The sequence below is a fragment of the Ictidomys tridecemlineatus genome, unplaced genomic scaffold (assembly GCF_052094955.1).
Source record: "Ictidomys tridecemlineatus isolate mIctTri1 unplaced genomic scaffold, mIctTri1.hap1 Scaffold_630, whole genome shotgun sequence".
NCBI lineage: Eukaryota > Metazoa > Chordata > Mammalia > Rodentia > Sciuridae > Ictidomys > Ictidomys tridecemlineatus.
This window is the reverse complement of record NW_027524349.1, coordinates 21,281-39,999: the sequence shown is the minus strand read 5'-3', so window position 1 is coordinate 39,999 and position 18,719 is coordinate 21,281. Positions and strand designations below refer to the sequence as shown.

Sequence of the window (18,719 nt, the reverse complement as noted above, 5' to 3'; positions counted from 1 at the left end):
ATCCACAAATATTTACAGATGTCTTTCAGCTGTCACTGAGCATACTTTGAGTTGCTGAACTGTATGCATAATCATTGTCATCTGCCCGAAGATAAAATATTTTTTAAAGTCATTTGGTGAAGGCCAAGAGTTCAATACCCAGCATCACAAAAAAAACAAAAAAGAGAGAGAAAAGTCGTTTAGTATTGAGAACTTCTGTTAAGACAATAGTAAACTGAGCTATTGTTAAAAGAATAATACATCATGCTCAAGTGGGATCTACTCTAGGAATGCAAGGTTGGCTTAACAACTGAAAATCTATTAATGTAAATAAAGATCTACTGATCTAAACCAAATCAGCAGACCAAAGAACAAAAACTACATGATCATCTTGTGACCATGGACAATCTAGGAACTTTCCACAATCTGATTAAACAGTATCTATGAAAAACCCACAGTAAACATGAAATTTAATAGTGATAGATTGGATGCTTTTTTCCCTAAAATCAAGAACAAGATAAGAATGTCCCCTCTCACTATTTCTATTCATTATACTGGAGGTTTTAGCTAAGGCTTTCAGCAAATTATAGAAAAGACGTCTAGACTGAAAAGGAAAACTATATTTTCTGTCTAGAAAATTCTAAAATTCCATTAAAATTTATTAGAATTAATAAATGAATTCATCAATGTTGCCAGGTACAAGATAAATACAAAAAAATGAATTTACAATGAAGAAGCAAACAATGAAATTAGGAAAACAATGCCATTTGTAAAAGCATCAAAAACTAAAAATAAAAGATGTAAGTTTTATGAAAGAGATGAAAAGTTCCATCTGAAAAGTAATATTGTTGAAACAAATTTCAAAAGACCCAAATAAATATAAAGACACCTCAGATACACAGGTTGGAAGACCACTATTGTTAAACTAGTCTACAGAGTCCTATAATTCCTATCAAAACCACAGGTAATCTTTTTGTATAAATGGACAAGCTAACTATAATTTATATGAAAATCCCAGGGACTGAGAATAGAATAAAATTTTTTTTAAAAGAACAAGGTTGGAAGATTTATTTATTACAAAGCTACAGTAAGCAAGACAGTATGATATAGGTGTAAGGAGGAAAATACATAGATCAATGACAGAAAATTGAGTGTAGAGAAACAACACCTTCATGTTTATGGTATCTGATTTTCAAGAAGGGTACCAAGACAATTCAGTAAGAAAATACTTGTTTTCAACAACTATGTTGGCACAACTGGACATTCACATGCATAATAATTTAGTTAGATTGTTTCCTAACTCATATCACACACAAGAGTTAACTCAAAATAGATTAAAGACCTAAATGCTAGAGTTAAAATTATAAAACTCTTGTAAGTGAAAATCTTTGTGTCTTTGAAGTGGGCAATGGTTTCTTGGATATGCCATAAAAACCATAAGCAACAAAAGCAAAAGCACATAATTGGACTTCATCAAAATAAAAAAAAAATGTGTGTTTCAAAGGACATCAGCAAGCAAGTAAACAGGCAAACTACAGAATAGGAGAAAATATCTCCTATTAAGAGACTTCTGTCTAGAACATATAAAGAACTCATGACCCAATAACTAAAAATTAATGGTTTAATCAAAGTGTATGCAAAGATAAAAATTATTCCAAAGGCATACAAATGGCTCACAGGCACATAAAAAGAGCTCAACATAATTAGTCCCTATAAAAATGCAAATTAAAATCACAGATACCATGGACTTTAGTACCCTTCCATTGATAATGGTGGTAATTTAAAATAGTGCAGCTATTTTGGAAAACAATCTAGTGCTCCTTCCAAAGGTTAAACATAGTTATATAATCCAGAAATCTCAGTCTTAGGAACATATTCAAGAAAAATAAAACTGTACATAAATATTCACAGCAATATTATTCAAAAAGTAGAAACCACCCAAATGTCTATCAATTGATAAACGTGGAATGATTAAATGTGGTATCTCTATACAATGGCATGTTATTCAACAACAAAAAGGAATGAAATACAGTTACTTGCAACCTTAAAATCATTATGCTAAGTGAGCACATATTGTACAAATGGTTCCACTTGCATGAGATTCCCAGAATAAATAAATCTCTAAAGATAGAAAGTAGATTAGTGGTTGCCTAGAAGCTTACGAAGAAATGGAGAGTTCAGGGTTTCTTTCTGAGGTGATGAAAATGTTCCAAATTTAATTGTGGTAAAGATTACTGGGCAACTCTATAAATATATTAAAAACTATATGCTTTAAGTGGGTATGTTTATGTGGCATATAAACTATATTCTCAATTTTCAATAAAGCTATTATTTTTTTAAATATGATACCACTATACCCAATAAACTAACAGATATAAAAAAATTCTGAAATTAACAAATGTTAAGGAACATATTGACAAAAGAAAACCCTAATCAGATTACCAGTGGAATATAAATTGGCACTACTTTGGAAAGAGTTTAGCATATTATATATTGCCATGGTTTTTGTTGCCCAAAAACACACTATGATTACTGGCTTGGGCCTCAGTGTGGTACTATGGGAGATGAAAACAGTGGGGGATGGAGCTTTGTGGGAGGTCCTCAGGTCCTCAGGCTAATTCTCATGTAGCCTCCTGTGTTCTCACAAGAGGATTGTTAGAACAGAAACAACCTGGCTCCACCCTCCTTTTCTGTGGCACTCATATTCAAGATGTGACCACTTGCTTCTACCTACTGTAGAGCCACCCAATCTTGGACACTGAATCTCCAAAACTATGAACTTAAATAAACTTTTCTCTTTGTAAAGTTAGCTTCCTAAGGTATTTCATACATTGACAAAGATGCATATACTTTATGACAATTCTACTCCTAGCAATGCATGCTTATGAAGGGTTAATTTCAAAGCAGCATTAAACTATAATACACTAAAGGCCATCAATAACAGAAAGAATAATTAGTGTGATAACATACATTTTTAGCAGTAAAAATAAACTAGAGTTATATTCAACAATACAATTGTCTTAAACCAATGTTGAATAAAATATGCAAGGCCCCAAAAATAAACACAGTAAAAAAATTATATATAGCCAAGAAATTCACATATAAGCAAAACCAATTTTGTTTACCATTTAAAGAAAAGCAAGAGAATGAAAACCCTAAAAGACCTTACAATGATTTTCGTGATACAGAATGGGATGAAGTATGATCAGGAAAGCATACATAGAAAACTTTTACATTAAGGTGACAGCAATGCTGTGTTCCTTAATCTGGATAGTAGTTAGAGGAATGCAACTTTAAATTTATGCATTACAGCACTCATTTATTTCATATGTTTTTCTTGTCTACATTATATTCCATAACATTAAGGTTTAAACAGCAACAACTAGTAGAAGCATAACATAATACCACAATAAAAACAGGTGTTGATATTCTTTTCTAAGTGAACCAATATGGACTCCATATTGCTTTATACAGTATCTCACCTTCATCTCTTATAGCCAGAGAACAAAATGTCAGTTGCATAAAAGTATTGAATCTAGTCATGAGAGTGACAGTCTAAATGTCATATTACAATTGCTTTAGTCAAATATTTGCTCAAGATTTTTCTAACCATGTGTAATAAAAAAAGTAAATAATGATTGTAAAACTCACCTAATAAATTAATATCAACAAGCCTTTTTAAAAGGAAAATTTATACCAGAAATGACAGCAAGGTTAAAATAGAGGAAAAAAGAAAATTATATCAGAAATGATAGCAAAGTTAAAAGAAATAGAAGACAAACACGTGACATCAAAAGATGGCTTAATCTAAATAAGAAGATACAGCATAAAATATACCTGAAAAAACTTAGAACAATTAAAAAGCAAGAGATGAAAAGCCAAATGACATAGGCTGAACAGGCAGCTGATATAGAAGGTTTAAAGTATTATGAATCAGGTGCCAGGGCAGGTTTTGAAGAATCTTAAAGGACAGAGGGTATGATAGATGAAGAAACTGCAAAAATGTCACAAGATTAACATTAGGGCCTTCGAGAAGAATCTTGGGAGACAAGAAGAGGTAACACAAGAAGGAGGATGGGAACCGAGATTGGTGAAATCTACATGCCTAGGGACAAAAGAAATATTACTTACTACATAAGGATAATAAGGAAATAGTGTTTATCACCTATAAGGTGATAAATACCAGGGCTAAAATTGGGATGAAGGATGTGAAAATAGAAAATACTTAATTCTAGAGAAGCTATGGAGGAAAACTACACAAGGGAAAGAAAAGTGCAGAGAATCATGTAGCTTCAAAGAATGTATACCTGGGAGTAGGAGAGGATGATATCACCGAAGAAGGTTAAGAGAAGGGGAACTCAGCCTGAGAACTGAGTGCTCAATTTTTGGTATGGCCAGTAAATCAAAAAAATTGCATTTTAACCTTTGTACAGAAATTACTTTTTATCTTGCCGTATTCTTTAAACGTTATTCTGGGGAACAATAATATGGAACACACTAAACTCTACTCTAAACACACAAGAAGAAGAGTTTATTACATGCAATAATGGCTGCTAAAGAAAATTTATAACCTTTCTCATAAATTCAAAGACTCTCTCCTAGATCAAACTCCAACCAGCTCCTCTAAGCCTAGTCCCTCTTTGGACTATGCCCCAATCCTGGCCTACCTATAAAGACTTTAAGAAACACTATTTCTTCTTTTTTAAAAAATATTTTTTAGTTATAGATGGATGCAATATCTTTATTTCATTTTATTTATTTTTATGTGGTGCTGAGGATTGAACCCAGTGTCTCACATGTGTGAGGCAAGTGCTCTGCCACTGAGCCACAACCCCAGCCCCAAGAAACACTAAGATAATTTCTAATGCGAGGCTATATCCCTAGGATAACCTTAGGGCTCCTTAAAGGGTATACTCAAGGCTGCCTAAAGAATTTAGTTTGTTCTAGCCAACACTTCTAAAGATAGGGCTCCTGACTCTCTGTGGGAGAGTATATGCCTCACTTGCATAAACCCAGTTAGTAAATCCAGATGGGTTTCACATGGACTGCCCTTCTTTAGAATTTTTCACTTTTCTTACTCTACTCAAGGCACTGTCATCCCCCCAACTTTTCTATTTAAGACACTGAATCACCTCTATACAAACTGCAATGGAGCTTAGCTCCTAACCTACTGAATGTGTTTTCACCACTGAGGTCCAGCTGTTTACCTGTGACCAAAATTTTAAAAATCATTAAAATGGTCATGAATTTAGCAATAAATCATCTCATTTATGACCTAGAAGTTTTATGATATATCAGAAATATCATAAAGGATGATCAAGAATTTATCTGAATGAAGTCAGTAGATAGATTACTAGATTACTCCTTAAGATCCCTTCTGCTCTTCAGTCTCTTCACCATAAGAAAATAATTTATTCATATTCACTCACCAAGCTTTGACAATTCAGCTTTCTTTTTGGACCATGTATAATACTGCAAAAGCCCTTTGTAGGCCTGAACAAGGTTGATTAATATTTCCTGGGAAGACAATTTTTCACCATATCTCCATGTCTCTGCCTGACTTAGATTTCTGTTTGCATCCTCAAGCATTCCATGATGCATAAGGTACAATGCATGTTGTAAGGAGATCTGCACCAGTAATAAGAAAAAGCCCACTGTCACTGAAGTCATTAAGATAACTATTACTCAAAAAACACAGTAAATATATGATGGACTAAGTCCTTGATTGGATATGAAAGATAAGACACTGTCCCTGTCATCAACAATTTCAACCTAACAAAGAAGACAGACAGATGAAATGACACTATGTAAATGAAAGCTATGTAAACTTACAAACAGAAAACAGTACAATAGTGAAAAAACAACAATAAAAAACAGGGGTTTTGAAGACAGTGACCTGGCTCATATGCCAATTAAATGCTAAATAAATCTGAATAACTAATTCGTCCTTTTGTCTGACCTGTTTTATGAGGCAATTCTTAATCCTTCAGAAGGGTGTTGTTAGGATTAAATGAGATTTAATATTAATTTAAAAAATTAAATGAGATTTAACTTTTGCATACTACTAATTCCTAGTTTGGGCTACAGTAGACAACCAATAATATAACTATTTTAAATATATTAAATCAGCTCAAAAGAAAACACCTTAACAGGGAGTGTTGGAGAATGATGTCAATTCCAATGGAAAGGAAAGTGCATGCTTCCACTTATCTAAAACATCTAGAATGGGCATATTCATAAAAACAGAAAAGATATTAGAGACTGTCAGTAGCATGGGGAGGAGGAGAAAATGGGAAACTATTGCTTAATAAATATAAAGATTCTATTTGGAGTGATGGAAATGTTTTAGAAATAGTGGTGATAGTTTACAACATAGTGAATATAGTTAATACCACAGAACTGTATACTTAAAATGGTTAAGATAGCATGGTCCATTATATACAACCACAATTTAAAATTCCAGAAAACAGGAAAAGTAAAAACAAAACAAAATTTAAAACTAGCTACAAAGTAAATATTTTAGGCTTTGCATGGCACATGACTTCTTCATAATTACTCATTTTCATTAAAAAACAGCTATTGACAATATGGAAATGAATGTGTGTGGCTGTATTCCAGTAAAACCTTATGGCCTTGAAAAATAATTAAAAGCAAATTATAAAATTTTATTGAAAAGTGTTCTGTTAGTTAAAGAGAGAGAGAAAGAGAGAGAGAGATAATCTTGAAAATGTCTCAGCCCTTTTGGTAATACTTTTAATAAAACATTAACTTGGAGACAAGGTTCAATGCAAATAGGAATTAAAATGTTTTTACACATTCAAATTCCCCACTTGTTTCGCTTTTTCCAAAAATACCAACTCAGCACAAATAACTTGGGCAAACAGTAGAAGCACAACTTCAACATCTGATGGACTGGTTTTGGCAACCAGAGATAAACAAAGAGGAGGTATTTCCCATCAGACAACATGGAAGGTGATCAGAAACTAAGGAATGGCTGGCACAACACTGCTTTCTTTCTTATTTATCCCAGTATCTTACCCTTTCTTCATTATTGTTTACTTTACACTGATACAAACAATTCAGAAAACAATATGAACACTGGAAATATAAGTTCACAAAGTCTATATTCTTACCTTTACATAATTCAGGACACCAATATTTTTCATCCGGTCAGCAAAGGTATTGAAAGTCTCCACATTGCTTTTGGGATGATAAAAGAGAATTTCACTTCCAAGTCTCCAAATAACCTGTCAAAGCAGAAATTATTACCCAATGTAAAGTCCAACCCTGCTTTTATTCTATTTTTCCTGTAAGTTTTGTTTTTCTGGTTACATATAAAAACAACCTAAAATTCCTTTCCCTAGATATCATAATTGTCTATGTTATCGTACTTTACCCAGTAAAAATAAAGTTAGATCTTGCATAACAAAATCTTTTCAATACTAGTTTTTAAATTCTAGGTAAGTATAACAGTGCCATTATTAGATTAGCAGTCTAAAAGAGGAAGAGGCAGTTAAGATATTATTAAGTATAAAAATTAATTAGTATAGGAAGAATAAGTCAGAAACTAGGTTTTGGTAATATTGGCTTCTTAACTGGTCTCAACCTCATCTTTATTCTCAGCAAAATGAGTGCAACAGACTAGTTTCTTAAGATCTTATCAATATTGAGTATATTTATTCCAATATTTACAACACAAATTTAAGAACTGTCATCAAATATAAACAAATTTTAATAAAAAATATTTTCTCTTCAGATCACCAATCCTGGTGAAAGAACTTGGGAGTTCTTTTTTCATGGAAGCAAATGTCCATTTCTCTTACCCCCATTTAAAGTACTTCAACCATACCAACTTTAAAGTGAACTTCAAAGTCAATTAGTTCTAGAAGGCACACATTGGTTGTTTGGTACAATAACTTCATATTTCCAATTAAAAAAAAAACAACACAAGGGCTGGGGATGTGGCTCAAGCGGTAGTGCGCTCGCCTGGCATGCATGCGGCCCGGGTTCGATCCTCAGCACCACATACCAACAAAGATGTTGTGTCTGCCAAGAACTAAAAAATAAATATTAAAAAAATTCTCTCTCTCTCTCTCTCTCTCTCTCTCTTAAAAAAATAATAAAAATAAATTAAAAAAAAAACAACACAACAGGGCTGGGGCTACAGCTCAGTGGTAGAGCGCTTGCCTTCCATGCATGATGCACAGGGTTCAATCTTCAGCACCACATAAAAAATAAACAAATAAAGGCATTCTGTCCATCTGCAACTACAAAAAAAAAAAAAAGATCACGACTTCATTGTAGAATATCAAAAGTAGCATTGAGGAGCTTAAAGAAACTTGTAGAGGGCTGGGGAGTAGCACAGTGGTAAAAGCATGCCTAGCAAGGCAGGTACTAGGTTTCATCCCCAGCATCACCAAAACAAAAACTTAAAGATTATCCATTATCTATAGTTATCTACAGTTGTTCTTAAACCCAGTCATAAGAATTACCTGGGGCACCTATTAAAAATAAATATTCTAAGCCACCATGCCCATAATCCTAGCAGCTTGGGATGCTGAGGCAGGAGATCATGAGTTCAAAGCCAGCCTCAGCCATTCGGCAAGGCCCTAAGCAACTTAGTGAGACCTTGTCTCAAAATAAAACATAAAAATGGCTAAGCCAGTGGTTAAAAGCCCCAGGAGTACAGTACCAAAAATAAAATATACATGCGTACATATGTATGTATATGTGTATGTGTGTGTGTGTGTGTGTGTATAGAGAGAGAGAGAGAGAGAGCACGCGCGCGCGCATGCAATAGATAGACAGGGTTTCACTAAGTTGCTGAGGTTGGTCTTGAACTTGCAATCCTCCTGTCTCAGCCTCGAGCTGCTTGGGATTTCAGCTGTACTCCACAGTGACTGATGGAATCTGTATTTTTCAATACATGCCCTAGGTAGTTCAAAAGGATTCAAACAAGTATCTGGAAGCCACTCATTTAATTTCTTCATTTTATAAAACAAAATCTGGACAAAAGAGAGGTATATAATGTCTCTCTGTAGGGGCTGGGGATTTGGCTCAAGTGGTAGCGCGCTTGCCTGGCATGCGTGTGGCCCGGGTTCGATCCTCAGCACCACATACCAACAAAGATGTTGTGTCCGCCGAGAACTAAAAAATAAATATTAAAAATTCTCTCTCTCTCTCCTCTCTCACTCTCTCTTTAAAAAAAAAAGTCTCTCTGTAATGTAAATCATTACTAATGATTTACAGATATATGTAACTTTAGTCCCTAAATTAAAATTTGTCAATAATTATATTTTCTTTTTACACACATACACACACACACACACATACACACACACACACACACACACACACACACACACCAAGTAGCATGTATGTACTATTTGGTATTTTTGGTTTTGGCTCCATTAGATTGATGCACTGGTTACTATATTAGTAAAAGCACCTGAAATAGTCAAGTAAAGTTATTTGTGGAGAAACTGCTTTTTACTAAACAAATTTAGCAGTATATGCCAGGCAACCTTTCAGGCACTGTTTTACCCCTTCCCTCAGAAATGTACATTTGATATGGAGAGACACACAAGACACAAGAAAAATAATTATATTGACAAATATTACTGGAAGAGCGTGAGAAGGACATGGAGTTCAAGAGTGCCAGTACAAAGTAGGAATAAGAAAGCAAGAAATGCAGTTGTAATTTTAAATAATCAAGGTAGACCTCACAGAAGTCAAAGAAAAGTGGTCATACAGAAGGGCAGACATGATGATAGCTGAAGAAAGATCTTTCCAAGTAAAATAAATAAATAAATAAGGTAAAGATTGAGGCAGAATATGCCTGGCTTATTCTAATAAGAGCAAGGCTAGTAAGACTGGAAAAGAAAATACAGGTGAGCAAGTAACAGGAAATGAGATTAAGAAAACAAAAGGTCAAATGGGAATGGGTGAGCACATCACACAGGAACCCTGATTACAGTGTTTTCAGCAGAGGAGTGAATGAGGTCTTAAAGTTTTAAAAGGTTCACTCTACATCATTAGACATTAGGAAAACAAAAATCATTTTAAAACCATGATAAGATATCACTTTAAAACCACCAGGATGACTAAAATCAAAGAGAGACAACAAGGCACAGGTGTAGAGAAGCTGGAACTTTCAAATATTACTGATGGAAATATAAAATGGTGGAGTCACTTTTGAAAATAGTCTGGTAGTTTCTTGAGAAGTTAAATACAATTACCACATGATCTAAATTTCTACTCTAGGAATATACCCAAGAAAAGTCAAAACAAACATCCACATACAAACACTTGTGCATGAATATTTATAGAAGCATTATTCACAATAACCAAAAAGTATAATCAACCCAAATGTCTAACAAACTGATGAATAGATATATAAAATGTGGTATGTCCATATAAAATATTTGCCAATAAAAAGGAAAAAGCACGAATATTTTTACTACAACATAAATGAACCTTGAGAACATTTTACAGAGTAAAAGAAATCATTCACAAATGACCATTACATTATAAGATTCCATTTATATAAAATGGCCACCATAGAAAATAGTAGATTAGTAGCTTCCAGGGGCTATGAGTCAGTAGAGAAGCAATGAGGAAAGACTGCAAATAGGTACAGGTTTTCTTTTTGTAGAAAATGAAACTATCCTAAATTTAAATTGTGGCTAATGTTTGCACAACTCTGTGAAAATATTTAAAATATTAAATTGTACAAGTCAGTGAATTGTATGGTTTTCTAATGTCTCCATAAAGCTATTTTAAAAAAAGACAAAAAGAACACTCTGGTTGGAGAAAAAAACTTTCAAGTTTTGTTGAACGAGAGTACAAAACAGGTGCACAACCTGTGGAGTAAGTGAAAATTAAAATGATTTCTAATAAAAAAAAAGAATTAACACCTTTGTAGATGAAAGGTGTTGAGGGTTCCAGCTTCTCTACACCCTTGCCTTATTGTCTCTTTTTGATTTTAGTCATCCTGGTGGTTTTAAAGTGATATCTTATCGTGGTTTTAAAATTTTTGTTTTCCTAATGTCTAATGATGTAGAGTGAACCTTTTAAAACCTTAAGTCCTCATTCACTCCTCTGCTAAAAAACACTGTAATCAGGGTTCCTGTGTGATGTGCTCACCCTTTCCCATTTGATCTTTTCTTAACCTCATCTACAAAGGTGTTAATTTTACCCTATACCGAGGGTAAAATAATACAAGGTAAGAAGGAATTATTATTGGAATGAATGAATACTGGGAAATTTGAGAATGCACAACTCAAGACTATTTTTAGTCTTGATATAATTTCTACATCCAACATTACTTTTAGCAGCTTTTAGTAAATTCAGTTTGAAATCCCCCTAAAGCTTTGTGAATGGAGCTAGAGGCAAAATCTTTCAGAAATCTGCTGTTTCTTTCAGCAGACTCACACTTTGTTTACCTCTGGTGCAGCATGCTTTTTGTAGGTGTCTGAATCTTTCAAGATCTGCAAACAGCTGTTCATATACTCTGCAGCTTGCTGCCACTTGTGCTTCAGAAGGGCTTCTTGGATAAAATTTAAACAAGCACTTGTTGTCTGAGCAAAATCTTTCTTCTTTTTCCCTCCTGTCACTGTAAAGATGAAGGATAAGGGTCACCCAGTGACTCCAATTCAACTATTACAAAAACTTAAGTTCTGATAAATAGAACAGTAGGTATTACTTGACCCAGTCCATCCCCAAGTATCAAAGTCAACTTCATTTGAAACAAACTCTTACACACATACTGTTTTTTAGCAAATTTCTAAAAATCTAAATTACATTCTTGGGCTACTACAATCACCAGATCCTTCAAATCTCATTCAATAATCTTTTTGTCTTGGCATTAAGCAATTTTTTGAACAAAAGAGTAGAAAACAAGTACACAACCCATGGAGGAAATGAGGAGAATCTCTCAATAAGATCCCCCAAAGCACAAGCCCTGGTAATTAGAATAGGTAAAAATCACCAGTCACCCTATGCAAGCACAGTCTTTATTATCCACCAATATTCTGAAAATTCCAAATAAACTTGTTTATTTTTACAGTACTAGGGATTGAACCAGGAGTATTCTACCACTGCTGAGCAGTTATAGTCTTTCCTTCTTTCTTTCTTTTTTTTTTGTTAGACAGGTCTTGCTAATTTACTTGCCTAGGCTGAATCTCAAACTTGCCCTCCTCTTGCCTCAGCTCCTAACTATCTGAGAATACAGGCATGTGCCACCTCACCTAGCTAGGCTTTTATATTTTAAGTACCAATTCCCAGTAACACAATGATATTAAATGCACAAGAAATTAAAACAGCTATAGACATTAGCATTTGTATCCCTTAAGTATTAGCAATTCCCTTAAGGATATCTGGACTTAGTTAACAACCTCATTATATAAGTGACTGGTTACTATGCTTTCCTTCCTATACAACTACCAGATCCCTCTAGGCTAGCAGTCTTCTAGCTGGGTACCCTTAGCCCTGCAAATACAATAGACCAATAGGTCCTCTTAAAGCAAAGATCCTCTTAAAGCAATCAATCTGCAGATTCTACTTCCTTGTATATTGTTTCCTGAAATTAATCTCCTAGAGTGCTATGCCCATAATCAAGGTCTCACAATCAAAATCATTACATATTACCTGAAGGTATTTTCAACACATGATGAAAACTGAATGATTCTAATATTTACTTTTGCAAGTCAAGTGATTCCCAATTCTTTTATCAAAACTGTAGAATGTTCTAATAATTTTAAATAGAACATGTAATTTTTTGTGAGTAACTCATGAGTCGAAGATCTGATACTTGCTTAACTAAACTCCATTCTACTTCCCTATGTGACTAAAGTTTCTCAGAGTTTACATCATTAAAATATAGAATTAATGCCAGATGTTTTCTCATTCTAAAGTTAACATTCTTAATGATACATGAAGTAACTGGGCTAAGATTAAAAAATTAAAATTTACTTGAATACTTAAAACACATATCTCAACCCACAAGAAATTTTAAAACTTAAAAAAATTATAGGACGTTAAAATTAAGTGCAAATACAGACATACTTTTACTGTAAAATGTACTACAAAAACAGGAACAATACAAAATTTCCATTTATAAAAAGTTTTTTCATTGAATGTTTTAAGGTTGGCAATGGAAGGACATTACATCTCTGCTATTTAGATTCTACCAGATCTACTTTTTAAAGTAATTTAATTTAATGTAATTAAAACACCATCATGTGCTGGAAATTTATCTCTTGCAACTGATAAACTTTTTAGAAGACAAATTTTTAAATTTTTAAATTGTGCAAAGTAGGACACAGATTAAAAAAAAAGAAATATTACAGTGGAAAAGGTCAAAGACTATATTGATCTAGGTACATATAAATCACTAATAAGGTACATATAAATCACCTTGGGATCTTGAGCCTGGCTACTGTATGTGGTTCTGAAACTAGCAACATTAGAATCACCTAGAAGCTAATTAGAAATGCAGACTAATATGCCCCATCCAGATCTCCAAATCAGAGACTTCATTTAACAACATCTATACTCAAGCTGTTTAATCAGCAACAATCTCTGGCAACTAGCCCAGAAAACTAACAAAACACACTTTCCTTGAAATATTCTTTGTTCATCTAAAAGAATATTATACTCAGGTTAAGTTCCCTTCATCTCAGTGGTTAGAAGTGAATGCTCTAAAATCAGATACACATGATTCCTAATAGCAATACTTAAGAGTATAAGTTTGAGAAACTCAGTTTCTTCATACTAAAATGCCTAGCACATAAATTTACTGAGGATTAACTGAGATCATCAAATAAAAAGAGTAAAATTTTTTTTAATGGGAGCTAAACTTTAGGATTCTTCATTGAAATAACTCATACCTATTCTAAACTGAGAATATTAGTTACTTTTTATCTTAATCTAAAAATTTCTGGATTGTACAGAAAAACAGCCACCTTTTCATCTGATTAATATCACTTGACCAGCAAGATTCATTGCAGTGATATGTCGGGTGGCAAACTAAACAAGAAAGACAAATGCCAAAGTGAATTTGGAATTAATCCTAGGATCCAAGGAATCACTGTCAAAGGGGAAAGAAGGCTGGGATAAGAGAGACATTTTGATGCAATAAAGAAAGTGTTGATTCAAACGTATTCCTGGGGCTATACCACCCAACATGGCAATGTACAAATAACTGATTCTTGTATATATCTTTAAGAAATGTATCCTATAGAAAATTTTGCTTGTATTTACATTAGATAAAAATAAGGAAAAATATTATTTTTTTGAAAGCTATGTGCTTCTCAAAAGAAGAGACTATATCTTTTTCATGTATAAGTCCCCAATATTTTAGACTTATATATTAGATATTAGTGCTCAGAAAGCACTGCTGAAAAAAATGTGGCTGCAACATAATATAGACTGTATATTAATTCAAAAGAAAAGGATTCCAGAACAAAAAAGAGTATTTCTTATGCTTCCCTTTCTGCTTATAGTCAGAACAAGAAAACAACTTATATATTCTTAAAAACTAAACCAGCATCGTTCATTTTGTATACATATTGAATCTACTACTTCCTTGCACTAAAGTTAAAATGGTTCTGTTATTTTACTTACCTACAGTTTCTAAATGCTTCTGAAGCCAAGGAAAATACATTCCTGTACCAGTGAGCACAGATGTTTCCACCTGGTCATCCTCTGAAATGGTCTTTGTCAATTCTTCACTGAAATCACTCATACCTATTACAAACTGAGAATATCAGTTACTTTTGGTATATCTTAATCCACAAGTTTCTGAATTGTACAGAAAAACAGCCAATAATAAATATGACTTGAGCAGCAAGATCCATTGCATTGTAGGTTTTTTAAAATTATATATATATTTTAGTTGTAGATGGACACAATACCTTTATTAATTAATTTATTTTTATGTGATGCTAAGGATTGAACCCAGTGCCTCACACATGCTAAGCAAGCACTCTACCCATTTAACAACTCCAACCTGCAACTGGCAGTTCTTTTAAAGTAAAGAATAAATTTGCCAAGGCCTGTAATCTGTTCAGCTCAGTAGGCTAAAGCCAGGTGGATCACAGTTCAGAGCTAACCTCAGCAACTTAGCAGGGCCCTACGCAACTCAGTAAGACCCTGTCTCTAAATAAAATACAAAATAAGGCTGGGGGAAGTGGCTCAGTGGTTAAGTGCCCCTGGGTTCAACACCTGGTACCCCCCACACACCCAAAAAGCATTTAATTATGTCAGAAGCAGCCAAAATAAATAATCCATTACTCAACTATTACTATGTTTCAAGCACATAAAGATATTTCCCCTTAATTTTAAAAAATTCAAGCCTAGAGAAAGAAACAACAAAATGCAAATAACAAATACAGTACAAATAGTAGTAGCCAATATTTATTGGATCTTTACTACATACCTGGTCTATTATTTAATTTGGGGCTAGGGATGTAACTCAGTGGTAAAGTGCCTGACTAGTATGCATGAGGCCCTGGGTTCTATCCCTCCCACACAGCATCACACACACTCACACTACATACTAATTGATTTCTTCCACATTATGTTGAAAAAAACTAAGGGAGTGAAATTATGAAACTTGTCCAAGGTCACATACACACACACAAAATGAGGACAAGGAAATTCAGAGAACATAAAACTACTAGGCATGACTAGAACTAGGACAAGAGATAGGTAGGAGGCAATGATATTGCAGGTGGCAAACGAAACTAGAAATACAAATGCAAAAGCGAGTTTGGAATTAATCCTCAAGAGGCTCAGTGTCTCTCTCCCTCATTTCCCACATCGACCCAAGCATTAAAGCTTCTGATCCTACCACCTAGAATTTCTACAATATTTCCTCTTCTCTGGAATTCTACAACACCCTGAAATTGTGTTAATCACTGCATTAGCTTTCTAACTAGTTACCCTGCCTAAAATACTGCTTTTCCACATTATTACCAGAATTAAATCCTTTAAAGTCAATTTCCGGGGTTAAACACCTACGTTTGAAATAATATGTGACTCTGAATGCGACCCAGAATGTACTTTGAGGAGTTATAACACAAATTCTCTTTTCAAATCCTCAAAAACCAGAATCAGTAACACATGGTTGCCACAGTAACCAAAGCTTCTCCAGCTGGCTCTCATTTCCCAGAACCCAAGGTTTTAGAGCATAAGGGGAAAAAACTCGGAAGGAAAACACGAGTAAATCCAAGCACACCCTTTTTGTCTTCTAAACAAGTAAGCTCGCAATTATACTCGCAGCACTCACCCACCTACGGCGGGGCTCCGCAGGAAACCGCCTCCACTCCAGAAGAAAGCTCTCACCGGAAATTGTTAGCGTGCGCTTGCTCTGAGCATGCCCCAAAAACCTGCCTTGGGAGCATGCGCAAAACCTAGCCCCGCCCCAACTCCTCCTTTGAAGGTTGGAACGAAGTTGCCCGCCCCTTGAGCCGGTACCGGCTAATGGAAGTGAACCAAGAACTGACTATAGGCTGCTGCCTTCCCATTTGTTTGGCCAGAGATTTGCATCATTCTGTCCCATCCAGAAGGTGTAAGATTTCCATTGCAAATAGAGATTGTGGAGAGGGGACGGCAGCTGGACTAGGGGAGTAAGATGTCACTTTACCTGGTGGTCCTTTGGATTTTGCTTCGCTTTCCGACGGGAGTGGTGGTGCACACCTGTAATTCCAGTAGCTCAGGAGGCTGAGGTAGGAGGATTTTGTCAGTTCTACCTTTGGTTAAACAATCCCTGCGAAAGGAAACCACGTAAGCAGTAATAAATACCTAGAGCAAAGGACTCATCAGGTTATGTAAAGCCAAATCATAGAATAAGGAAAAAATAACAAAGAATTTTTATTTTAAACCATTAAGTTTATTACACAGTTAACTAAAACACACAGTGCATCTGTTTCTACCTGATGGATCATCTCCTTTTATCCTGAAGAGGTTCTTTTAGCATTGTTAATAGTAGAGATCTATTGGTATTGAATTTTCTTACTTTTTATTTATTTTAAAATGTCTATTTTGCTTTCAGTTTTGAAGAGATTTATCCTGGATTAGCAGTTTTTGTCTTCTAGCACCTTAAACCTTTCCATTAACTTTAACCTCTCATTTCTGATAAGAAGCCAGCTATCATTTTAGTCATTTTTACCAATGCATAACACACCACTTTTTTCTAATTGCCTTCAAGACCTTTTTCCTTCTAATTGATCATTTACAGTTGACTCTGATGCATCTAGATGTGATTTGCTTTGTAACTAACCTTAGTATTCACTGAGTTTCCTAAATCTCTTGACATCTTTTTTGTTAATTTGGGATAATTTTAGTCATCATTGTCTTAAATATTTTTTTTTCTGTACAATTTATGCCTCTATTCTTCTAGAAATGTAATTATATGTATGTTAGGTCACTTTGTACTGATAGTAACCAAGTCTCTATTTTTTTCTTTCTAATTTTTAGACCAGATAATTTTTATTGGTCTATCTCCAAGTTAACTTTTTGCTCTTTTTGCACTATACAATCTGATGATAGATTTGTTTCATGAATTTTTCGTTTCCAATACCGTACTTTTTATTTCTTTTAAAAGAAATTTTTCATTTATATGTTGACACCCATATCTACATATTCATTATGATTAAGCTTTTCTTTAACTCCTTGAAATTAGTTATAAAAACTATTTAAATTTTTTCTGCTAATCCTAACATCTGGGTCAGCTCACGGAACTTTTTTTATATGTGATATTTTCTCTTGTGGTTCTCATTTTTCTATCTTCTTTGCATTCTGGCAAAATTTAATGATATTCTACATGCCTATAATCCCAGCGACTCAGGAGGCTAAGGCAGGAGGATCAAGAGTTCAAAGTTAGCCTCCGCAACTAAGGGATGCACTTAGCAACTCAATGAGACCCTGTATCTAAATAAAATGCAAAAAAGGGCTGAGGTTGTGGCTCAATGGTTAAGCACCCCTGGGTTCAATCCCTGGTACCAAAAAAAAATTTTTAATTATATTCTGGTCATTTATAGATGATACATCATAGGAAGTCTGGATTATGTTTTCTTCCTATAAAGGATATTCTGTTTTATGTGTCATGCAGGCTAATTACTGGTGAATTGTTTTGATCATATTAGATTTGGTATTATTATTTTTATTATTATTATTATTATTATTATTATTATTTGGTTCCAGAGATTGAACTCAGGGTACTCAATTACTGAGCCACATCCCCAGACCTATTTTGTATTTTATTGAGAGACAGGGTCTTGCTGAGCTGCTTTAGCACCTCTATTTACTAAGGCTGGCTTTGAGCTCGTGATCCTCTTGCTTCATCCACCTGAGTCACTGGGATTATAAGCATATTCTGTGCCTCACTAGGTTTGGTATTTTTCTTTATTTCCATATTTCATGGTGCATTATACTTGTACATAATGGTGGGATTTGTTGTTATGTTTTCATACATATGTACAATATAGTGATAAAACTTAGCCAATATCATTCTTGAGTATTTCTCTTTTACCTGCTTTCCTTTCTCCCCTGATCCCTTTCCTCTATTCTACTGATCTCCCTTTGATTGCCCTCAGATTCCTTTCACACACACACACCTTTCTTTTCCTTTTTCCTTTCTGGCTGCCTCATACATTTTCAGCATGAATAAATTTTGGTTTCAAATTTAGGTCTACCATTTTCCCTTTACTCTTTTTTGTGTGGTTCTTTTTTGCTAA

At 34.2% G+C, this 18,719-nt stretch overlaps 1 protein-coding gene across 4 annotated transcripts; it reads right to left on the bottom strand.

Moving 5' to 3' along the window:
* Positions 1-5: 5 nt before the first annotated feature.
* On the bottom strand, positions 6-16,769 carry LOC144374250 (TATA box-binding protein-associated factor RNA polymerase I subunit A-like). Of its 4 annotated transcripts, none has more exons than XM_078037171.1 (5): positions 16,628-16,769; positions 14,605-14,737; positions 11,424-11,593; positions 7,113-7,226; positions 6-81 (listed from the first exon to the last, which is right to left on the bottom strand). In XM_078037171.1, the coding sequence occupies exons 2-5, from the start codon at positions 14,723-14,725 to the stop codon at positions 13-15; spliced, it is 474 nt and encodes a 157-aa protein (XP_077893297.1). In that variant the 5' UTR covers positions 14,726-14,737; positions 16,628-16,769; the 3' UTR covers positions 6-12. The 4 variants fall into 4 exon arrangements, with proteins under 4 accessions (XP_077893297.1, XP_077893293.1, XP_077893294.1 ...); XM_078037167.1 differs by lacking the exon at positions 6-81 and adding an exon at positions 5,366-5,607; XM_078037168.1 differs by lacking the exons at positions 6-81; positions 16,628-16,769 and adding exons at positions 5,366-5,607; positions 16,271-16,407.
* Between the last annotated feature and the right edge of the window lie 1,950 nt (positions 16,770-18,719).

Excerpts from the sequence above, each read along its gene's own strand:
- LOC144374250 (XM_078037167.1), bottom strand. The coding sequence starts at position 14,725 with ATGAGTGATTTCAGTGAAGAATTGACAAAGACCATTTCAGAGGATGAC. Across the intron at positions 11,594-14,604 it reads GAAGCATTTAGAAACTGTAG|TGACAGGAGGGAAAAAGAAG; the intron begins GTAAGTAAAATA and ends TCATCTTTACAG. Across the intron at positions 7,227-11,423 it reads AAAAGCATGCTGCACCAGAG|GTTATTTGGAGACTTGGAAG; the intron begins GTAAACAAAGTG and ends CTGCTTTGACAG.